The sequence below is a fragment of the Girardinichthys multiradiatus genome, chromosome 11 (genome assembly GCF_021462225.1).
Source record: "Girardinichthys multiradiatus isolate DD_20200921_A chromosome 11, DD_fGirMul_XY1, whole genome shotgun sequence".
Classification (NCBI taxonomy): Eukaryota; Metazoa; Chordata; class Actinopteri; order Cyprinodontiformes; family Goodeidae; genus Girardinichthys; species Girardinichthys multiradiatus.
The window spans coordinates 21,128,980-21,150,288 of NC_061804.1; the positions used below are offsets into that span (position 1 = coordinate 21,128,980).

At 40.8% G+C, this 21,309-nt stretch overlaps 1 protein-coding gene across 3 annotated transcripts in view; it reads left to right on the plus strand.

Moving 5' to 3' along the window:
• The window catches only part of rxfp2a (relaxin family peptide receptor 2a), a 146,286-nt gene that overhangs the window by 28,716 nt on the left and 96,261 nt on the right, over positions 1-21,309 (plus strand). Inside the window, exon 1 of one of the 3 annotated variants that reach the window (XM_047379530.1) lies at positions 13,064-13,365. The exons of the other annotated variants lie outside the window; for them this stretch is intronic. Within the exon in view, the coding sequence (XP_047235486.1) occupies positions 13,311-13,365 (55 nt within the window). The 5' untranslated portion in view covers positions 13,064-13,310. Of the gene's footprint in view, positions 1-13,063; positions 13,366-21,309 lie in introns of those variants that run through there. 3 annotated transcript variants of the gene reach the window in all.

Below are 21,309 nucleotides of genomic sequence, written 5' to 3' on the forward strand. Positions count from 1 at the left end.
GTTCATTTCAGCTTTGACAATAAATGTTTTAATTGAGTTTTTAAATTCTTGTCATAGTCTACTGTAAGGAAATATTGTTTTATGACTCCAATAAAAATAAACACCAGCAGGAGTTAATTTATAGCTACTGTTATTTGGTCAGTGGTCATAAACAAACTGGTTTAGAACCAAATAAACGGTAATGGGCTGTAACATAGAATCTTTAGAAAGTAATAAAAATTAAACAAATTTGCACATGAAATGTAAAAATTTTTATGAATTCATGAAAATACAAGAAAAGGTTTAAGAACATGGATAAAAAGTCGGAAGTTAAAAACAATAATGGTGAAAGATATTTCATTGACCTCTGAAATACAAAATGCCTTTAACAGTTGAAACTGATCGGTGTTTTTTTTTTGGTCTCTTGCACTGTTGAACCACCAATTACATCACAGTATTAACACCACAGAGCAGGATCCCACCAGGCATCTTTTTGAGTAAACGCTGAAAATTAAGCTTTTGGTATGTTGGGTTAAAGAGAGCGTGAATATGCCTTAATCCCATTTCCTGTCCAGGGAAGGAGTTGACTTTTCAGGTTGTGAAAGCAAGAAATAGTAGATTATTACAGTCACGGTTCTGTCACGGTTTACTTGGAACTGGACCCCAAAATGCAGGCGAGCAGGCAGCGTGATGGTAAGTGAAAAAAGGTTTAATAACAAAAAAACTCACTCACTACAGGAGGCAGGAACAAAACAAACGGGCAGGCAAGACAGGCATGGCATGATCAAAAAACAAGACATGAGCATGAGAGTGAAAGATGTTTCCGCGAAGACTAAACAGAACAGGTGTGAATATATGGCGTGAAAACCAGGTGGAGTAAGGAGACAGATTAACTTGAAGCAAGTGAACTGAATAAACTTAATTAGAAAAACTCAAACTGCCTGTCACCCTGCTAGTTTGGTGCAGAACTATTTGTTGCAGAAACTGATTAAACTATTGAGTGTATTCTGAGAAATGAAAACCTTATTAGTTGATGCTATGTTTTGCCAGATGCATTTTTCCATCTGCCACAGATTTGGCATCATTATTATCCTAAATTCTAGTAGAAATTGTGAATTTTGTGAAATGGAAGCTATTTAAAACATGCATTTTTCCATAAATGCTGAGCGCAATTTAATACAATTTTTTTGGTGTAAAGTTAACCAAACGTTTGGAATAAAAAAAAACATTTTGAGCAAAGCTGCAAACCTTTTACACAATAAAGGAATACATTTGTAATATTTACAGAAAACTCAACTTGAGCTAAAATGTTTCTATGTTGAATGAAACATAGACCACATAGAGCACAAGACAATTATAAGTATTAAAATACAGCACATTGCAAAGGAATTCACACCCCTTGAAGTTGTTCACATTTTATCATGATGCAACCAAACATTTGTGCGTTTTATTGGGATTTTATGAGATATAACAACACAAATGCGCATTATTGTAAAGTGAGAGGAAATGGATACACGGTTTTCAAAGTTTTTACAGATAAAAATCTGAAATGTGTGGCAAGCGTGATATTAGGTCTTCCGAGTCAATGCTTGGTAGAATGACCTTCCGTTGATGTTAGAGTATTGTGGGGTATATCTCCCAGCAGCTTAACACATCTCGAGACTGAACCTTTAACCATTATTCTTTACAACATAGCTCACGCTCAGTCAGATTGGAAAAGGAACATGCGTAAACATAATTTTTCTAGTATTGCTACATATTCTCACATGGATTCAGGTCCTCCACAGCTATCATGGGTTGCCTGCGGATTCTTTAATTAATGCTTACTTTGCCAAGTCTGTCAGTGTAATTATGGATGACCATGTTTCTGTTGTGCCATACTCTTCGTAATTTGGGGTGATGGTTAAATGTTATCGTTTTAGGCAAATATCTGACACACATATAAAGAACTCTCAGGTAACCCAGAACGTTGAAAAAGTTTATTGTAAATAGGACATTAATGTGAGATCTGGTCTGGTAGGGTTCCTTTAACCTCTTCTGGAGGAGATCTGAAAGAGCACAGTGACAGGGGAGTTATGCGTATGGTGAAGAACAAAGATGAAATAATATTTATACGAAGAGGTCCAGTTGCGGAATTGGTCTGATCTGACAAGGAGGCGAGGGAGCAGAGTCGAGTAGCTGTTGGTCTGCCTGACAAATATGAGGGAGTTTTTTCACTGAGCCTCAGATGACGGACAGATAGGAGCATGAGTCTTGAAAGTGAGTAATCAGGCTCATAACAGCCAGAAAGGTCTAAGGAGTGCCTTTCGGTGATCAGAAGGAAATTCTTAGAAGAGCAAAAGATTCAACCTCAGAGAAGACACAGAGAAAGCAGGGTAAATAATGCTGGAACTCATTAGAGCACAAGAAGAACATAGAGGGGTAGAGATTACTACAATGAGTAACACTCAGGCGATGAGGTACTGGCTTGTAGCTCCTTTTAACTACAGCTCATAAGGCTTGATGGAGAACCGATGTGCCAGGCGCACTCTGCTTGGCTCCGCCCTCCAAGGGAGGAGACCTGCAGCTCAGTGAAAAACACCACAGAGACACAACAGCAACCCAGAACCCTGACATCAAAAAGTGCTCTATGAGATGTCCAAAGCTTTGTTTGAAACTTCTCCACAATCTTCTTGACATTTCTGCTTTGTTACTTGTCCAATGTTCTCTAAGAAACCTCTGAGTCCTTCACAGAACTGCTGAATTGTTATGGAGATTAACTAATAAACATTTGGAATGTTTATTAATTGGGTGACTTCTGAAAACAATTAGTTGCACTAGATTTTAATTAAGGATATCAGAATAGATGGGACTGAATTCCTATGCATTCCACACATCTCAGATTTTTATATTTAAAAGTATTTTGAAAGCCACATATCATTTTCCATCAACTGCACAATTATAGTCCAATTTTGTGAAGTCTGTCAATCCAAACCCAATAAAAGACAAAGTTTGAGGCTGTAATGTGATAAAATGTAAATTGATTTAAAAGAGGTTTTATGCTTTTGGGAGGCACTGGTCATCTAATACACAGTGCTACTTAAGGAAGTACAGGAAAATTAACAAGGCACTTCCTAGATTCACATCAGGATTATAACTGCAAAGTTTTCCATGTTATGAAAAGTAGGAGTGGGATTATAAAAAGGGGAAAAAGAATCATCTCTGGACAAAATGCTGTCCTGCAGCCTGCATGCTATCCTCTGGCCCAAAACATTACAGACTAAAATGTTTTCTGCTCCTTCTGCTCCTAAAACTGGGTTAAAAGTTAAGTTTAAAGGAAAAGGTCCATGCTCACATTTTGTGGTTCTCTTGGATGTGACATTTTCTCCCTCAAACTTTAAAAAGCACCTGTTCTGTGGTTGAAGTCTCTCTTGGTTTATTTTGAACACAATATTAATACTGCCTAAATAAATCATTTATTTTATTGCTGCTGGTGCTAATTGAATAAGTCGTTTCTAAGACTTAAAGCTGGTGAAGTTCAGCATTCCACACACATCATAGTCAGATTGAGATAAAAAGATGTAATTATATCATTACTGTCCATTAAGTCACTCTGAGCTGTTATTAAGATCAAACAGGAAACATGACGATTAACAGCACTGTAGACAGAGATGCAATTCTCTTGGTTTGTGTATGCCTCAATAAGTCTGATGTATCGTGCCAGTGGGACTTTTTGCCCTTTCCTCCTGGAAGAACAGAGACAACTCTTTCAAACGTAATGGATTCTGTTAATATACAACAACAAAAAACCATCCAGAAATCAGACCACAGATTCTCACTGGATTGAACGCATTCCAAGATATTTTAAACGTTCCTCAAGGTCACTGTGAACAGTATTTGTTTGTCCAAGACCTCATTATGTCAAAGAACCTCTAACAGGCACCATTCGTTATTGTGAATGCTGAGCACCATATCAAGGCATGCAGTTTTTAGTGTCCTATGTCCTCGATGCAGGTTTGTGATGGTGTAGGCTCACACTGACTGAAGGCATTAAATTGGACTAGGTTATTTGTTTGCTGGAAAGAGCCATTTTCTTGATTCTGGCCTGACAAAGTATACCATGATTATGTCCGTATTACAAACTCAGTGGCAGTTTTTGTAGCAGCATGGCTCACCACCCAGGGCATCATTCCATCAAGGGTCAGCGTGACAATACCAAATTAATATACAAATACTTTTTTTTTTCAAAGATCCCTATTTGGTGCTAAATTGGGGGCTAGTGAGGGCTAATTTTTGGCTTTTAATTAATTTTAATTCAATTCTATAATTGCGCCGCTCAAGGTGGCAGCAGGTTGGAGTAGCTCTGTTACTTTTGATTCTGATTTATTCTTTTTTGGAAACTATTCTTCTTGTGGTGGATACAGTTGATTTTTTTTGGATGACTGTCCACTCCAGTGTCGGATGCTGTGCAGCTTGGAGGAGTTTTCTTAATACTTTCTATTTTTGGACATTTGTTTTGATGCATTGCCATAGCAACGGGGTTGTTTCTTACAACCGGGAGCAGCTGATTAATATCTCAAATGCTCAAATAATACTTCAGCTACAACCCCAAATCCCTGATGAGTTGAAAAGGAGACGCCGTGGATGCAGAGCAGGAGCTAAGAGAAGAGAGAGAAGGAGGAAGTTCAAACCATCTCTTCCGTCTAATTTGATGGGCAATGTGAGATCGTTGGGAAACAAGTTGGATGAACTCCAAGCCCTACAAAGGACCCAGCCAGAGTACCGGGCATGCAGTATTATGTGTTTTACTGAGACATGGCTGCAGGATCATATCCCCGACTCCAGCCTCTCTCTGCCGGGCTTTTTAACCATACGAGCAGACAGAGATTTAAAGAGGAGCGGCAAATGTAAAGGAGGTGGACTGGCAGTACTTGTGAACAACAGATGGTGTAATCCAGGACATGTTACTGTGAAGTGTCATCTCTGCAGTCCAGATATTGAACTGTTGGCAGTAAGTTTCCATCCATATTATTTACCCAGAGAGTTCACCAGTGTTATTTTGGCAACAGTTTACGTTCCACCTTCCGCTGTTGCTGACACTGCATGTGATGCCATCAGCTCAGTTGTTGCTAAGCTACAGACACAAAACCCCAATGCTTTTGTGGCAATTTCTGATGATTTTAACCATGCTTCACTCTCTGCTACACTTCCAACGTTTCAACAATTTGTCAGCTGCTCTACCAGAGAAAACAAAACATTGGATTTGTTTTATGCAAATGTCAAGGACTCATACATCTCTACAGCAAGACCTCCTCTAGGCAAATCAGATCACAATCTTGTTTTTCTCTGCTCGAAATATAAGCCCCTTGTTCAGAGGCAACCTGTAATAAAGAGGACTGAGAAAATGGTCACAAGAAGCTGAAGAAGCTCTGCAAGGTTGCTTTGAGGCTACAGACTGGGACGCACTGTGCCAGCCACATGGAGAGAACATCAATGCCATGACTGAGTGTAACCGACTATATAAACTTCTGTGTGGATAACATCATCCCCACCAGAACCGTGAGATGCTTCCCCAATAACAAACCTTGGATCACCAGTGACCTGAAGGACCTGCTTAACAAGAAAAAAAGAGCCTTCAGAGAGGGAGACAGAGAATTATTGAGGATTATACAAAAGCAACTTAAAGTCAAGATAAGAGACAGCAAGGAGGTGTACAAGAAGAAGCTGGAGAGCAAGCTCCAGCAAAACAATATCAGAGATGTGTGGACAGGGATGAAGAAGATCACAGGCTTCAAGCAGAAGGATGATCAGACCGATGGAGGTCTGGACAGAGCCAATGAACTGAACACATTCTTCAATAGGTTCAGTTCAGAAACAAGCTCCGCATCCTCCTCTCCTGCTCACAGACATTCCATCTTCCTTTGACCCACAGGACCCACAGCTGTCCAGTAACACCTCACATTTTTTATCTTCCACCTCAGCCCTAGACCCTTCTGCTTCTACATGTTTGCCTTCAACCATATCAGAAGATGCTGATGCTTCCTTTGCTTCCCACTTCCACCTGTGTGTCTCAAGAAGTCAAGTGAAGATGCAACTGGAGAGACTGAATAGGAATAAGGCTGCAGGTCCAGATCATGTCAGCCCTAGAGTCCTGAAGGCCTGTGCAGAGCAGCTCTGTGGGATTTTGCAGCACCTCTTCAACCTTAGCCTGGCCCAGAAGAAGGTTCCGGTGTTGTGGAAGACCTCCTGTCTTGTTCCGGTACCAATGAAAACTCACCCATCAGTCCTCAATGACTATAGACCTGTTGCCCTGACATCTCACATCATGAAGGTCCTAGAGAGACTCCTGTTGGCCCACCTGAGTAAGCAAACAGTAAACCATCAGGACCCCCTTCAGTTTGCTTATCGCTGTGGAGTTGGAGTTGAAGATGCCATCATACACCTGCTTCAACAAACCCACTGTCATCTGGACAAAGCAAGTAGCACTGTGAGGATCATGTTCTTTGATTTCTCCAGTGCATTTAATACAATCCAACCTGATTTGCTTTGTCAGAAACTCCAGAAGACTCAGGTGGAGACCTCAACAATCTCCTGGATCAAAGACTACCTGACAAACAGACCACAGTGAGACTGAAGGGTTGTGAGTCTAACCAGGTAGTCAGCAGCACAGGAACGCCACAGGGGACTGTACTCTCACCATTCCTTTTCACTGTGTACACCTCAGACTTCCAGTACAAGACAGACTCCTGTCATCTGCAGAAATACTCAGATGATTCTGCGGTTGTGGGGTGGATCAGAGATGGACAAGAAGCTGAGTACAGGAAGGTGGTGGACCGCTTTGTGGCATGGTGTGGAAACAATCATCTAATTTTGAACGTGACTAAAACAAAGGAGATGAATGTAGATTTTAAGAGAAACAGGAATAAGTCAAAAACTATTTCTATCATGGGAGAAGAAGTGGAGGTGGTGCAGAAGTATACATGTCCTTCTCAAAATATTAGCATATTGTGATAAAGTTTATTATTTTCCATAATGTCATGATGAAAATTTAACATTCATATATTTTAGATTCATTGCACACTAACTGATATATTTCAGGTCTTTTATTGTCTTAATTCGAATGATTTTGGCATACAGCTCATGAAAACCCAAAATTCCTATCTCACAAAATTAGCATTTTTCATCCGACCAATCAAAGAAAAGTGTTTTTAATACAAAAAACGTCAACCTTCAAATGATCATGTACAGTTATGCACTCAATACTTGGTCGGGAATCCTTTTGCAGAAATTACTGCTTCAATGCGGCGTGGCATGGAGGCAATCAGCCTGTGGCACTGCTGAGGTCTTATGGAGGCCCAGGATGCTTCGATAGCGGCCTTTAGCTAATCCAGAGTGTTGGGTCTTGACTGTCTCAGCGTTCTCTTCACAATATCCCACAGATTCTCTATGAGGTTCAGGTCAGGAGAGTTGGCAGGCCAATTGAGCACAGTGATACCATGGTCAGTAAACCATTTACCAGTGGTTTTGGCACTGTGAGCAGGTGCCAGGTCGTGCTGAAAAATGAAATCTTCATCTCCATAAAGCTTTTCAGCAGATGGAAGCATGAAGTGCTCCAAAATCTCCTGATAGCTAGCTGCATTGACCCTGCCCTTGATAAAACACAGTGGACCATCACCAGCAGCTGACACGGCACCCCAGACCATCACTGACTGTCGGTACTTGACACTGGACTTCTGGCATTTTGGCATTTCCTTCTCCCCAGTCTTCCTCCAGACTCTGGCACCTTGATTTCCGAATGACATGCAGAATTTGCTTTCATCCGAAAAATGTACTTTGGACCACTGAGCAACAGTCCAGTGCTGCTTCTCTGTAGCCCAGGTCAGGCGCTTCTGCCGTTGTTTCTGGTTCAAAAGTGGCTTGACCTGGGGAATGCGGCACCTGTAGCCCATTTCCTGCACACGCCTGTGCACGGTGGCTCTGGATGTTTCTACTCCAGACTCAGTCCACTGCTTCCGCAGATCCCCCAAGGTCTGGAATCGGCCCTTCTCCACAATCTTTCTCAGGGTCCGGTCACCTCTTCTCGTTGTGCAGCGTTTTCTGCCACACTTTTTCCTTCCCACAGACTTCCCACTGAGGTGCCTTGATACAGCACTCTGGGAACAGCTTATTCGTTCAGAAATTTCTTTCTGTGTCTTACCCTCTTGCTTGAGGGTGTCAATAGTAGCCTTCTGGACAGCAGTCAGGTCGGCAGTCTTACCCATGATTGGGGTTTTGAGTGATGAACCAGGCTGGGAGTTTTAAAGGCCTCAGGAATCTTTTGCAGGTGTTTAGAGTTAACTCGTTGATTCAGATGATTAGGTTCATAGCTCGTTTAGAGACCCTTTTAATGATATGCTAATTTTGTGAGATAGGAATTGTCGGGGGAAAACTGTGGGTCGTACCAAAGCGCAGACAAGAGCTCGGTAGCCGCATCTTAGCACTTCCTTGTTTATTCAAAAAATATCCAAAACGTAACAGAAACACTGCAGGGATGAATCATAAGTACAGTCCAAAACTTACATGAACTCCGCAGGTCACTTAAGGCAAAAACGTATCAAAAACGTAGCATAGTCTCCAAACGAAGCATAGACAAAGCATAGACATGGTAAACGTAGCATAAAAACAAAGCGAAGCAAAACAAAGCATAGACATGGTAGGGAACGGGGTAGTAACAGAACGAACCAGCGAGGAACTAAGCAAACAGAACTACTAATATACACAGAGCACAAAGAGGGGAACAAAAGGCAGGTAATCAAAGAAACAGGGAACAGGTGTGACATGGACGCAGGGAGACAGAGGGAGCAGGTGAACCTAATAAGACTAAGACATGAGGAAAGGGACTGATTAACAAAACAGTGAAACAGACCTAAATGAAAACTACAGACCAAGATAAAACAGAATCAAGAATAAACATGAACTAAAGGAAACTGAGAACTGGAGGTAGCACAACAACCTAAGATCTAAGGACTAGCAAATGAAACCATAAAGTTCAAAAATGTCACTCCATGACATTACCCCCCCTTCAAGGTCGGATTCCAGACGACCACTTGAAGACCAAAACAATAGTTCAAAACAACCCGAACAGGGCGGGCGGAGGGGGCCCCGGAAGGAGGGCAAGAGTCCAAAACACAAACCACTGAAACAGGGTGGGCGGAGGGGGGCCTTGGGAGGAGGGACAGAGTCCAAAACAAAAATAACTCCCAATAAACAAAACAACAAAACCAAAGTCCATAATCTCCAGGGGAGCCTAACAAAATCCAGGAGGCCGATGATCAGGGGGCCCGCGATGACGTAGCCAGCGAAGTGGTTGATGATCCGGAGGCCGGCAGTGACGACCTAGCCAGCGAAGTGGTTGATGATCCGGAGGCCGCCTGCGACGAAGCAGCCAGCGAAGTGGTTGATGATCCGGAGGCCGCCTGCGACGAAGCAGCCAGCGAAGTGGTTGATGATCCGGAGGCCGCCTGCGACGAAGCAGCCAGCGAAGTGGTTGATGATCCGGAGGCCCCCTGCGACGAAGCAGCCAGCGAAGTGGCTGATGATCCGGAAGCCGCCTCCGACGAAGCAGCCAGCGAAGTGGCTGATGATCCGGAAGCCACCTCCGACGAAGCAGCCAGCGAAGTGGCTGATGATCCGGAGGCCTGCGGCGAGGATGCAGCCAGCGAAGTGGCTGATGATCCGGAGGTCTGCGGCGAGGATGCAGGCGCCTCGGAGGTCTGCGGCGAGGATGCAGTCTGCCTGGAGTCCGACAGCGGAGATGCCAGGCAAACCCACGAAGCGAGGAGTCAGGCAGAAACCCAGAAGACTTGGCCCTGGCGTCCAACTTGGACCCAGGCTGCAAAGAGTCAGGCAAAGAGTCAGGCAAAGAGTCAGGCAAAGAGTCAGGCAAAGAGTCAGGCAGAGAGTCAGGCAGAGAGTCAGGCAAAGAGTCAGGCAAAGAGTCAGGCAAAGAGTCAGGCAAAGAGTCAGGCAAAGAGTCAGGCAAAGAGTCAGGCAAAGAGTCAGTCCGTATCTCCAGTAACACCCCCCAGAGGAAACTGAGCAGGTGCTCAGGACCAGGTCTTGGAGACAGCCCATCCATGGGCTCCACCGAAGCATGGTGTGGGAATGGAGGCAGCCCGCCCACGGGCTCCTCCGTGTCATGACGAGGCTCTGTAGACCCGGCGGCGGCCGGCTGAGGCTCTGTAGACCCGGCGGCGGCCGGCTGAGGCTCTGTAGATCCGGCGACGGCCGGCTGAGGCTCTGTAGATCCGGCGACGGCCGGCTGAGGCTCTGTAGGCTTAGCTGCATGCTGTGAGTCCAGAGGCATGGCTGCCTTAACTGCCACGAGAAGAGGATCGAAGGGACCTCCAGCGGAGAGTGGAGCTGTAGCGTCTAGCCATCCCTCTGCAAGAAACTCATCTAGTAAGATAGTGCACGTCAACCAGATCCTGAGGATTGATAGTCAAGTGAGGAACAAACTCTAGGCAACGTGACTTCATAAGTTCCTTTTTGATCTCCTGCAACCCGGCCTGAACCCATGGCGGAGTAGGAGGTCGTACTGACGACCGGAGACCAGCAGAGGGCATGACGAGCTCAGGTGCTGCTGCTTCTGAAGCTGTGGACGTGACGAGCTCAGGCGCTGCTGCTTCTGAAGCTGTGGACGTGACGAGCTCAGGCGCTGCTGCTTCTGAAGCTGTGGACGTGACGAGCTCAGGCGCTGCTGTTGCTGCAGCTGTGGACGTGACGAGCTCAGGCGCGGCTGCTGCTGCTGCGGACTGCTTGCGGCGCCGGCGACATCTCCGACGAGGTGTGGCAGGCTCCGAACTGGGAGAGTGCGCTGCAGGCAACTCTGGCTCCGAAAACGAGGAGGAAAAGCAGACTGGAGCCAGTGACTTACTCCGGGGATGAGGAGAGGGTCTGTGGCGCAGCGGACCGGTACCCGGAAGAGGCCTAGCCAGTCTTGTGCCCCAAAACGGTGACCGCTGCTCTCTCTCCTCTGCAGCCTGACGTGCGCTCTTCTCCGCGGCACGTCGGAAGTACTCAAACAAAGTAATCCTCTCATTGTCTGCTTGGTCCATCTGTGGGCTGGTTCTAATAAAACAGAATCAAGAATAAACATGAACTAAAGGAAACTGAGAACTGGAGGTAGCACAACAACCTAAGATCTAAGGACTAGCAAAAGAAACCATAAAGTCCAAAAATGTCACTCCATGACAGGAATTTTGGGTTTTCATGAGCTGTATGCCAAAATCTTCCGTATTAAGACAATAAAAGACCTGAAATATTTCAGTTAGTGTGCAATGAATCTAAAATATATGAATGTTAAATTTTCATCATGACATTATGGAAAATAATGAACTTTATCACAATATGCTAATATTTTGAGAAGGGCCAATATCTAATCTGACCAAATCCATATGTATACTGTGTCCCTTAAATGTCCTCTGGGAAACTGCGAAAAAAAAAGAAAAATCTTATTACTTTATTTCAACAACGGCTTTCTTTTTGGCAGCTCCTCCAAGGTTACTACTGGCCCCTTGGATTTTGTTACTGATTGATGGTCTTGTTGCCCAGACTCTCAGTTTAGATGGACAGCCATCTTTTATTTTTTTAGGTGATGCAGTTGTGCCATTCTCTCTCCATTTAGCTTTGAATATTCTTTTATAACCTAACCTCTGCTTTAAACTTCTCCAAAACATCTCTGCCCCATCTGGTGTGTTCCTTGATCTTGATCTCAACCCTTTCGGACTGTTTTTACCACATATCTTTTTTTTTTTACAGAAGTTAAATCTCACGCAAGAAGAGTATTTTTAGCTGACTTCTAAAGGCAATTGCTTATACTTGATTTCATTTAGGGGCATAGGCGGAAATCCAGGGGGGACATATCCCATCCGTAAGATTTAATACACCCCTGTCCCACAAAGTGGTTTGGTCCACATGCACCCGCTGTTTCCAACGGGAGGGGCAACCGGCTGCTGCTCTCGGCAGTTCCGTTTTCAGGAAACTGCACCAATGTGTTAAACCCAGTTAGTCATTTATCACATCACTTGTTCAAAGATTGCAAGGTTATAACATAAAAAGTGATATTTCTCCTTCTTTGTCTGAAACCAGCCTTTCCTATCAGCTTTCTAGCTAAGCAAATAGCCTAGCTTATGATGGTTAACAAGCTGAAACAGTATGTTAGTAGCAGCACTGACGGGACACATGAGAGCGAGGAGGGAAAAGAGATCACTTAGGACTGAGGATAGATTTTTCAAAACCCTCTGTCAGGATGTTATTGTCAGATATAAATCTAATTCACATTTTTGATGGACTAAAGTGTAAATTAGAGCAGGATGCAAATAAATTCTGTTAGATGTAATCATAAAGATGGACCATTGCTACCTTTCACCTAATACCATTGTTGACATTGCTGGTTGAACATTAAAAAAAACTGTATAAGGGTAAAATATGGACTAATAAAGAACAATGCTATAACTACAAATATTACTTTCATTAACATAATTTTGACATGCTGAAAAATTGCCAATGAGCAGGAATTAGCTTTTTTTTCATGTCTCCCCCCCCCCAAGAATTACTCTCTGAAATGTTTCTGTTTAGTGTCCGTCCCAAAAATAAAATGGGATTTTCGTCCCTGTTTAGGGGCATCAGTCAAAAATGTGGAAAGAGTGGCTATTTTCTGTTCTGCGAAGTTGCGCAAAGAAGGGGCATTAGTAGCCAGTTCAGTTAACATGCTTATGGCTATTTATTTACTTTTTCAAATTAAAAAAATGTCAAATTACAACTGAAAAGGTGGCACGAAGACATACCTGCGTGCGTCTATTGCAGTAACTGTAAAACCAGTTAATGCACTCAGTTTATTTACTCCTGCAGCTGCCAACTTTATTAACTCAGGTGTGCCATACATACGCAGCCAGAGGATTGACAGCCCCTGGACTAAGTTTAAAGAAAGGCTTTAAAATGAGTGCGATACATAGTGTGTGTGTGTGTGTGTGTGTGTGTGTGTGTGTGTGTGTGTGTGTGTGTGTTAGAGAGGAAGAGAGAAAGCGTGTCTGCTGTGGGCTCCGGTTTTTACGGATGACAGGATGTCGCTGCACGCTTTACGCACAGACAAGCTTTGTCTGTGCTCGGATTCCATCTATTCCCCAAGTTATTAACTGCTAAATGTCGGCTTCGCTCAAACGCAGCAAGTTATTATTTTTATTTGTATTATTTGGACGGACCGGGACTTTTTGATTCACCTTTTTAGTGGCTGATTTTTGTTTCTCACGGAGGAGAATATATCCTCTGACTCTGACCTGGGCGTTTCACCAGAGAAACTTCGGAGCTGCAGAATGGACGTACCTGTCATCTTTTTGCTCATCCACCTGACCCAGACTCAGATTAAAGGTACTTTAAAATACTATATCTGCATATCATGTTTTCGTATAAATTAGGTATTTTCCCTCCTTCGGTTTAAGGTGGCATGCTGCCTTTAAAGGTGAACGTGTCACTTCATCTGTAAATAATCACCTCATGTTTTAGCAAACCTATTGAGGCCCCTCCACACTCTAAATCTCGAATGATTTGAGTAGGACAGAAATCTAATTTCGTTAGAGCTTTTTCCTGCTCCCCTGTACCCACAGCAGGTGAGAAGGTGAAATTGGCTCTCACATTGTCCAGTCCAAAAAAAAAAAAGACTCGGATAAGGGTAGCTTTGCGTGCTTGTAATAATATTTGCACCAAATTGGAAGGAAATGTCTAACCAAATGAATGTGTTATGCACAAAGTTCTCCAGATCTTTATTTGGCTCGGAACCAAATTGATACAATTGCTCAGAGGTTGTTTTATGACGACTCTTCCAGAGCTTGGTGTATGTAAAGTCATTTAATATAAAATTCATGCTGGGTTCATTCCTATTACCAGTCCCCATTCACATTTCCTCCAGCACATTACACTACGTGACTCATTCTCATCCTCAGGAGATCGTGTTGGTGTTATGGTTTGGCTGCTGTTGCTTATCAGTCTGTAGTAACTCTCTGTGCGGGGTTTGACTCAAAATACCTTATCTAGAGAGAGTCTGCTGCACAAATTACAAACGTATTTACCTGTTTAAGTATAGATAGTTAACGGATAATCTATAGTTTTATTCTGATGTTTTTGTGCAAAGCTTGATCTTATTTATTTCACTGGACTCTTTTTTAATGCTTCCAACATGATTAGAATTGATATTAATTTTAACAGGACTCCCAACAGATCGAAATAAACTGTATAAGTGACTGATAATAAAGTGACCAACATCAAGAGCCCAGGGCTGTATGGTATTACAAAAAATGCAAATCCAATATCATTGTTAATGTTAAGATGAGTATCTGTTGCAATTTGGTGACATTTTCTTCATTCTTCTCTTGTTTTTTTTCTGTCATGATGTCTGCACCAATGTTCCTCGCAAGACTCTTCCTACCCCTTCAGCTTTTTCCTGTTTTGTCGCATTATAACCACAAACCCGAAGGTGCTCTATTGGGACTTTTTCGTTACTGATCAACACATGGCAGTGCATACCTGCAGAAAGAAAATGATTAGTAGTTTTAAATTTTTTTTTTAACAAATGCCAATCTGAAAAGTGTGCTGTGCATTTGTATTTCCACACCCCCCTCCCCAACTTACATAAAGGGAGAATATGTGGTGCACAACTAATAGTGGTCATGTCAACAGATTCTACAGCCTGAGCAATGCTTCTCTGCAGCTCCTAGATATTTATATTTGAGCCTCTTGGCTGCTTTTAATGCTCTCTTTATCCGGCTTGTTAGTTTACATAGATGGTCCGAGTCTTTGTAGGTTTGCATTATGGCCATGCTCAGTACATTTTAGGACCGTGCACTGAACTCTCCTTCGTGAGGTGCGTATGCCCTACTTTGTGTGGGTCTATCACATAAAATCCCAGTAAAATACATTGAAGTTTGTGGTTGTAACATGACAAAATGTTAAAAGTTGTGAAGGTGAAAACTTTTGCACAGTATGGTCTTTTGAACCGTTAAATTCACGCTACAGGAACACCGAACTTTAATCCCTGTGTCATGAAGCTCAGGTTTTATTGGCTCAGAATATATGAAAATTGATTTAGAATCAAAACCACAAACTTTCAGATCAGACTTCAGATAAGTGGAATTTTTTGCTTACAAAAGCAGAGAACCCATAATCTGTGTGACCATTTACTTTTGTCCAGTTTGTTATTATGCGAGAAGAGAAAATTGGCTTACGTTAACCCAATTCCATTTGAGATGACAGAGGACAGGCAGAGGAGAAAGAGTCTGTATGCTGCCAGCAATAAACATTATTAGGGAATGTTTAAGCATAGTTTTGGAAGTTAGTGGCAATATTATTTTTATTGACTGGTGTTTTTATTATTTGTAGCAAATAATCTCAAGAACATTTGCTCCAAAGATTGCCTATTATGTAATTTACACTCACAATGTTGTATACTGAATGTTAATTCTCCTACTTTAAATTATAATTTAACTTGCATCAATTTGGTCCACCAGTAAGTTAATGATATTAAAACACTTGCTAATGTTTCACTTTCTTATCTCTTATCAAATGTATTCAGCAAACCCCAAAATGCACTACAGACATGTCGGAGTGTAGATGCTTTATGATGTCAGTTTACATGATTTCCAGACTGCCATCCTTATGTGCTGAAGTCTCTACCACAGAGAGCCTCTATCAAATTTAAATCACTTTTTTATGGCACAAGATTTTTATCACGTAAGTAGACTTCATATCTATTACTGTCCCAGTGTAGGCGGAGGCTGTACCTAGCTGTTAGTTATTGAAATACTTCCAATGTGCAAGTGAAACAGTTTTATGCAGAACACGACTCCCCTGATGAAAGTGGTCTCTATGTCTCACAAACACACCAATAATTTGCGATGTGAAGGGAGAAGAGCTGCTGCTAACACAGACTTGACAAGTAAGGGAGAGTAACAGCACGGACAATGTTAACACACGGAGAAGAAAATGGTTTCCCCTTTTCATATTAACAGCTTAAATGGGCTTATTAACTATATATTATTGTCTGGTTCCATTTACCTTTTACTTTGCTGTGGATTTACTGGGAATGTCTCCACATCAAAATGCATGTCTGTGGAGTGATTAGTCAACAGAGTGTTGCTAGAGGCAGGAGAGGTTTTCCAAAAGTGAAAATCTGTTTAGGAAGCCAAAATATGTTATAAGGACATCTGCCAGCCCACTTTATAATTAATTTATTGGAAGAATTTTAAGATTTCTTGTTTTAATGATCTTGTTTTGCTTTCTAACAAACTATCTGTGGTATTTTAGTAAATGCAGTGTAATAAACTGGGTGCTTGTAATGTTTTCAGGTGCAGTTCAAAGATAAAGCTCTCTGCATAAATATGTCCACTACTGGTAAAGATGTGTAAAATGCTTTACAATAAATCAATCTTTCATTGCAGTAGCAACATTTCTCATTAAATAGATTTAGAAAAATCCAAGCTTTAATTGAAGCACATTCAATTAGTTAGAAAAAAAACATATTAGTGAAAACTACTTAGTGCAATTTCACAGGCGTCGTATTTATTACCGCTCGTTAGAATTCCTATAAAACTAATTTAACAAGCCCTTTTTAAATTTATACTTTAGTGCTTCATGTTAATTAGACATACTAGAATGTATTTTTATTAGTTATCCATGACTTCAGATAAAAGAACGTTATTTAGGTCAGACGAGTGTGTGTTGATCTTTGAGAGTCATGATGGGCTACAAAACATAGACACATACCTATGCTTAACTATATCTACAGCCAGCTTGAACAATAATTGAAAGGTATTAAACAGCTGGAACTGTGACTAACAAGGCAAGTGGAGAACTGATATTTAACTTGCCGCTACACATACTGAAGAGAGTTGTAAGGAGGTAAAAGCTCACTGTTGGGAAACAGCACTGTCATTGTGAAGGGTGCGTTAAACATTTTTAAATTACAAGGACAGTTTGATAAAGGGCTGTTTTATATTAGGATGCTTTTGGTAAGAAAGCTGTCTACAGATGTTTGAGTAGTTGACACTAGTTACTTGAGAGATAAGAGCAAAATCTTTCCTTGGTTTTTTGTAATTTGCTTTGTGCTTTCTTCATATCATTAACATGTCTCGATGTAGTTGAATATAAAGTAAACATGACATTTATTCTTCCTGTGTTTAGATGTTTCTGTTACTTTCCTGGACTCCCTGCTCATCTGTGTTAATTAGCCTCCCTCCTTCAGTTGCCATGCATTCTCCCTGTCACCAGAGAGTTTAAATCCAGAAGCAGGGTGGAGAGATGAACCAATAACCAAAGGGGGCTAATCAAGAGAAGTATGGAGCAGCTGGTGACAGGGAGAATGCATGGCAACTGAAGGAGGGAGGCTAATTACCACAGATGAGCAGGGAGTCCAGGGAAGTAACAGAAACATCTAAAACAAGAAGGAGTCATGAACCTACACAACAATGAATAAAACTAAAAGAACAGCGACTCAAGAATATAAAAACCACAGAGGAAACATGTCACTAAAGAAACTCAAAAACCAAACACCGGAGAATCTTGACACTTTCGAATGTCTTAAGAAGGCATTTCTAAGGCTTTGGGACTTCAGTGAACTGCAGTGAGAATCATTAAATACAAATGGAGCAGTGAACCTTCCCAGGAGTGACCAGCCAACCAAAACTACTCTATCAGCACATTGACAAATCTTTCAAGATGTTGAAAAAGAACCCATTATATCTAAAGCACTGCAGACTTTACTTTCCTAATTACATGATCCAACATTTAAGACAAAAAGAACAAAAAAGGGCCACCTGGACTGACACACAAATCTGTAACTGTGTAAATAGTATTTCACTGCACCGCATGTGAGCCAAAACTCTCACCTGAAATCCCTCAACAGGTTAACCATCTTCATGCTTACACAGATTCTGATTACCAACAAGGCTGCTTGTTTAAAGGTCTCCACAAATTCATGCTGCTCTTGGTGGATAGCTTTGATTATTATTGAAATGAACTGGTTGGACCTGTCTCTGGACAGTTTTAAAACCTTAATCACAGTACAGAAATTCTCCACAGGAGCTATTTATCATTTGAGAGCAGTTTGCACAGTTTTTTATAAATTTGCCTCTTTGTTCAGTTCGGTGAGTAATGTTTTTTAAGTATGCAGATTGCATTCATTAAAATGGTGCATTTATGCATTTGTATGCAAGTATATTTTTTCTATATCTATCTTGGACAATCTGTAATGCTTTTCTCTTCAGCTGGTTTTGATTATTGTCACATTCCTGATTGGCCCCATGTCCTTCCAGTTTTGCCTTTGTTTGGGTTGTGCTCAGATGAATGACCATTTTGTGATTAATTTGTCCCTTTTTATCTGCTTGGTGTGCTGCTTGTCGCTGACACAACTTATAAAAATGAATACAAGTGTTTCAACTTGTAAATTTGATCTTAAAGAATGACACTCAAACAGATTCTCTGCACTCTAACCTCGTTTTCAATGTTTTGTTTCTAACCAGATCCTGAGATGAGACTGTATCACAGCCTAAAAGATACATAACTGAACAAAGCCACTGAGGCAGAGTGATTTTTGGCCCTCACATCAGAGCTCTATGGTATATGATTACAAAAAATTTAATAATCGGACACCTTATCACACAAAACATTGTTTCATAAATAGATAATTTTCTGTAGCAATTTGTTTTGAAGAAAATGGAGGGTGGTCTTCAATATTCTAATATTTGTGCAGTGTTGTTAACATGAATGTAAAAAGATTAGAAATGATGACAGACAGCCACTGATAAGACTGAAAGACTAACCAGAACAAAGGCAAATACGTAGCTTCAAGAGGGTTGAATGGGATGTATCTTCTCATCAGAGATCTGCTTTGACCAGTCAAGAGTAGCTATTTGAACTGTCACAAAGATGTGTGTTCACTGATAAGACTTTTCTGGCAGGAGTTCATCCTTATGTCGTAGAAATGGGGTCAAACCAATTCATACAGCCATTTATGCCCTCGCTAATACTAAATAAAATTCCACTAGAGCCGCAAAGCCTAAATGATCTTTCAAAAAATATATGTTATTTAGTTTTATGAACACCTACTATATAACATTTTGTTGATTTATAGTTTAAATAAAAGAAGCATGATTTTATATCCAATTTTAGGTATTAGATCTAGAAAAAATCTTTACAAGAACACAAGGAAAGCATTTTCTTAAATGCAATTTTCTATATTTATAGAAGACGAAAGAAAGGCTAGCTCATTGGCAGCCTAATGACAAAAGAAGGACTAAACAAAGAGATTTCTTGTACCATCAGCGTCTTTCTACTGTGGATATTCCTGTGAAATATAGCAACAGAACACTGAAAAACTGCTGAAGAACTTAGCATTTTTATTACCTTTACACTACTACTACTTTCCATATATTTATATTATAATGTAGATATGTTTATACTGTTTAATTTGTATTGTATTGCACTGACTACGCCAAAACAAATTCCTTGTATGTCCAAAAATGTACTTGGCAATAAAGCTTTTGTGATTCTGATTAAAATACTGCTCAGCCCAAGTTATGAAGAGCCTCTGTGGAGGGCCTGAAGAGCTCCAGAACATTGCAAAGCCCAGGATTAGTTCAAAGGACCAACTTTACTTTTACCACAGCCAGGAAGCCATCTCAGTTCCATGTCATTGCATCACATCTTATAATTCTTGAAGATGTTTCAACCATTACTACGGTTTTATTCTTAAAAATTGTTTTAAAACCATTTTTTGGTTATTTGGTTAACCTACGGTTTTTCAAAGAATGACAAGATTTTAGTAGGTTTATTGGAGTTAGAACACATTTAAAACATGCAGAATACTGGCAATCAAGGACTAGATATGCCAGCCACTGTTGAATGTCATGACTGTTAAGCTGAAGTACACTGTATTGCCAAAGGTATTGGGTCCAAATCATTGAACTCAGGTGTTCCAATCCCTTTCACAGCCAACAGGTATACAAAGCTAAGCACCTAGGCATGCAGACTGCTGTAATAGACAGTTGTGAAAGAATGGATTATTCTGAGGGTCTAATTGCAATACATCATGCTGGCATTTACTAAATCCAAACGGGAAATTTCCTCACTGCTAAAATTTTTCTCAGTTTAAATTTCTCAAATAAGCCCTTGACATAAAATTCACCACAGATGTCAGCAACGCATATAAAAAGAAATAAAATACAATTACTCAACAAGTATCATGGGTTAAAACTTGAATGATACAGGGATTAAGTACATTCATATTCACAAAATATAGAATATTGTTGAAAAGCTCATTTATTTTAGTAACTGAATTCACTAAATAAAACACATCTTATAAACTATTTATACACAGGCAGATGTTTTAATGCCTGCATTTCTGTTATTTGTAATGATTCTTTGCTTACAGCTAATGAAAATAAGACATTTAAGATTAGAATATTACATTTGACCAATAAAAATAAACTTTTTTAATGTGGGCTTAATGAAAAGTATGTTTCATACCTGCTTAAAGGTTGATATTTTAGAAAGGTGCTTTTAATAAGACAAACAAGCCTCATTGGAATGCATATAGTTTTTTGAATATGACTTATACAACATACTTACAAAAATACGTCAAATACTTTGTGTTGAGCCAGCTCCTCGTGACATCTGTGCACCTGCGTTTTAAGGGTACGGGACACTCTTTTGGGGAAACAAAATGTTCATATTTTGGACAGAGAAGATGCTTTGAGAGAAGAGTGAAGGAAGCCAGAAGTGCAGATTTGAGGAGACAATTCAAGGATTTTGGTCAGGTGTTGGAGCAAGGACACAACCAGAACTTGCAGGACATGGGTCTTCAAGGACCGGAGTATGTTAGAATAGTTGGATAGTAGTGATTACTCAAAAAACCCTGGTTCTAATTAAAAAAGATTTTAAAAACCCAAAGAGAAATGGTTGCATTTCCTTAACTTAATGTAAATGCTTAGTTTGGGCAGGAAACCTTATGAAGAAGGTCATGTGCTTGGATCAGTTTTCTTTAACTGGTCCAATACCTACATATTTTCATATAACTTTTACCAGAAGTTGTGACCTTGCCTAGTTTAGAAGGGAAGGTCTGATGTTCAGTCCGATTTAGTTCCAGGAAATATTTATCCTTCCATACTAGAAGTTTGCAAAGATTTACTCAGAGTCCTGTTGGCAGGTTAATGGATTTTATTTCAAACCTGCAATCTGATTTAGTCATTTCAAAGAAAAACACTGTTGTATTCCAGAATAACGCTTAGGTAATCATGCTAAATTATTGTACTTTGTATCTTTTTG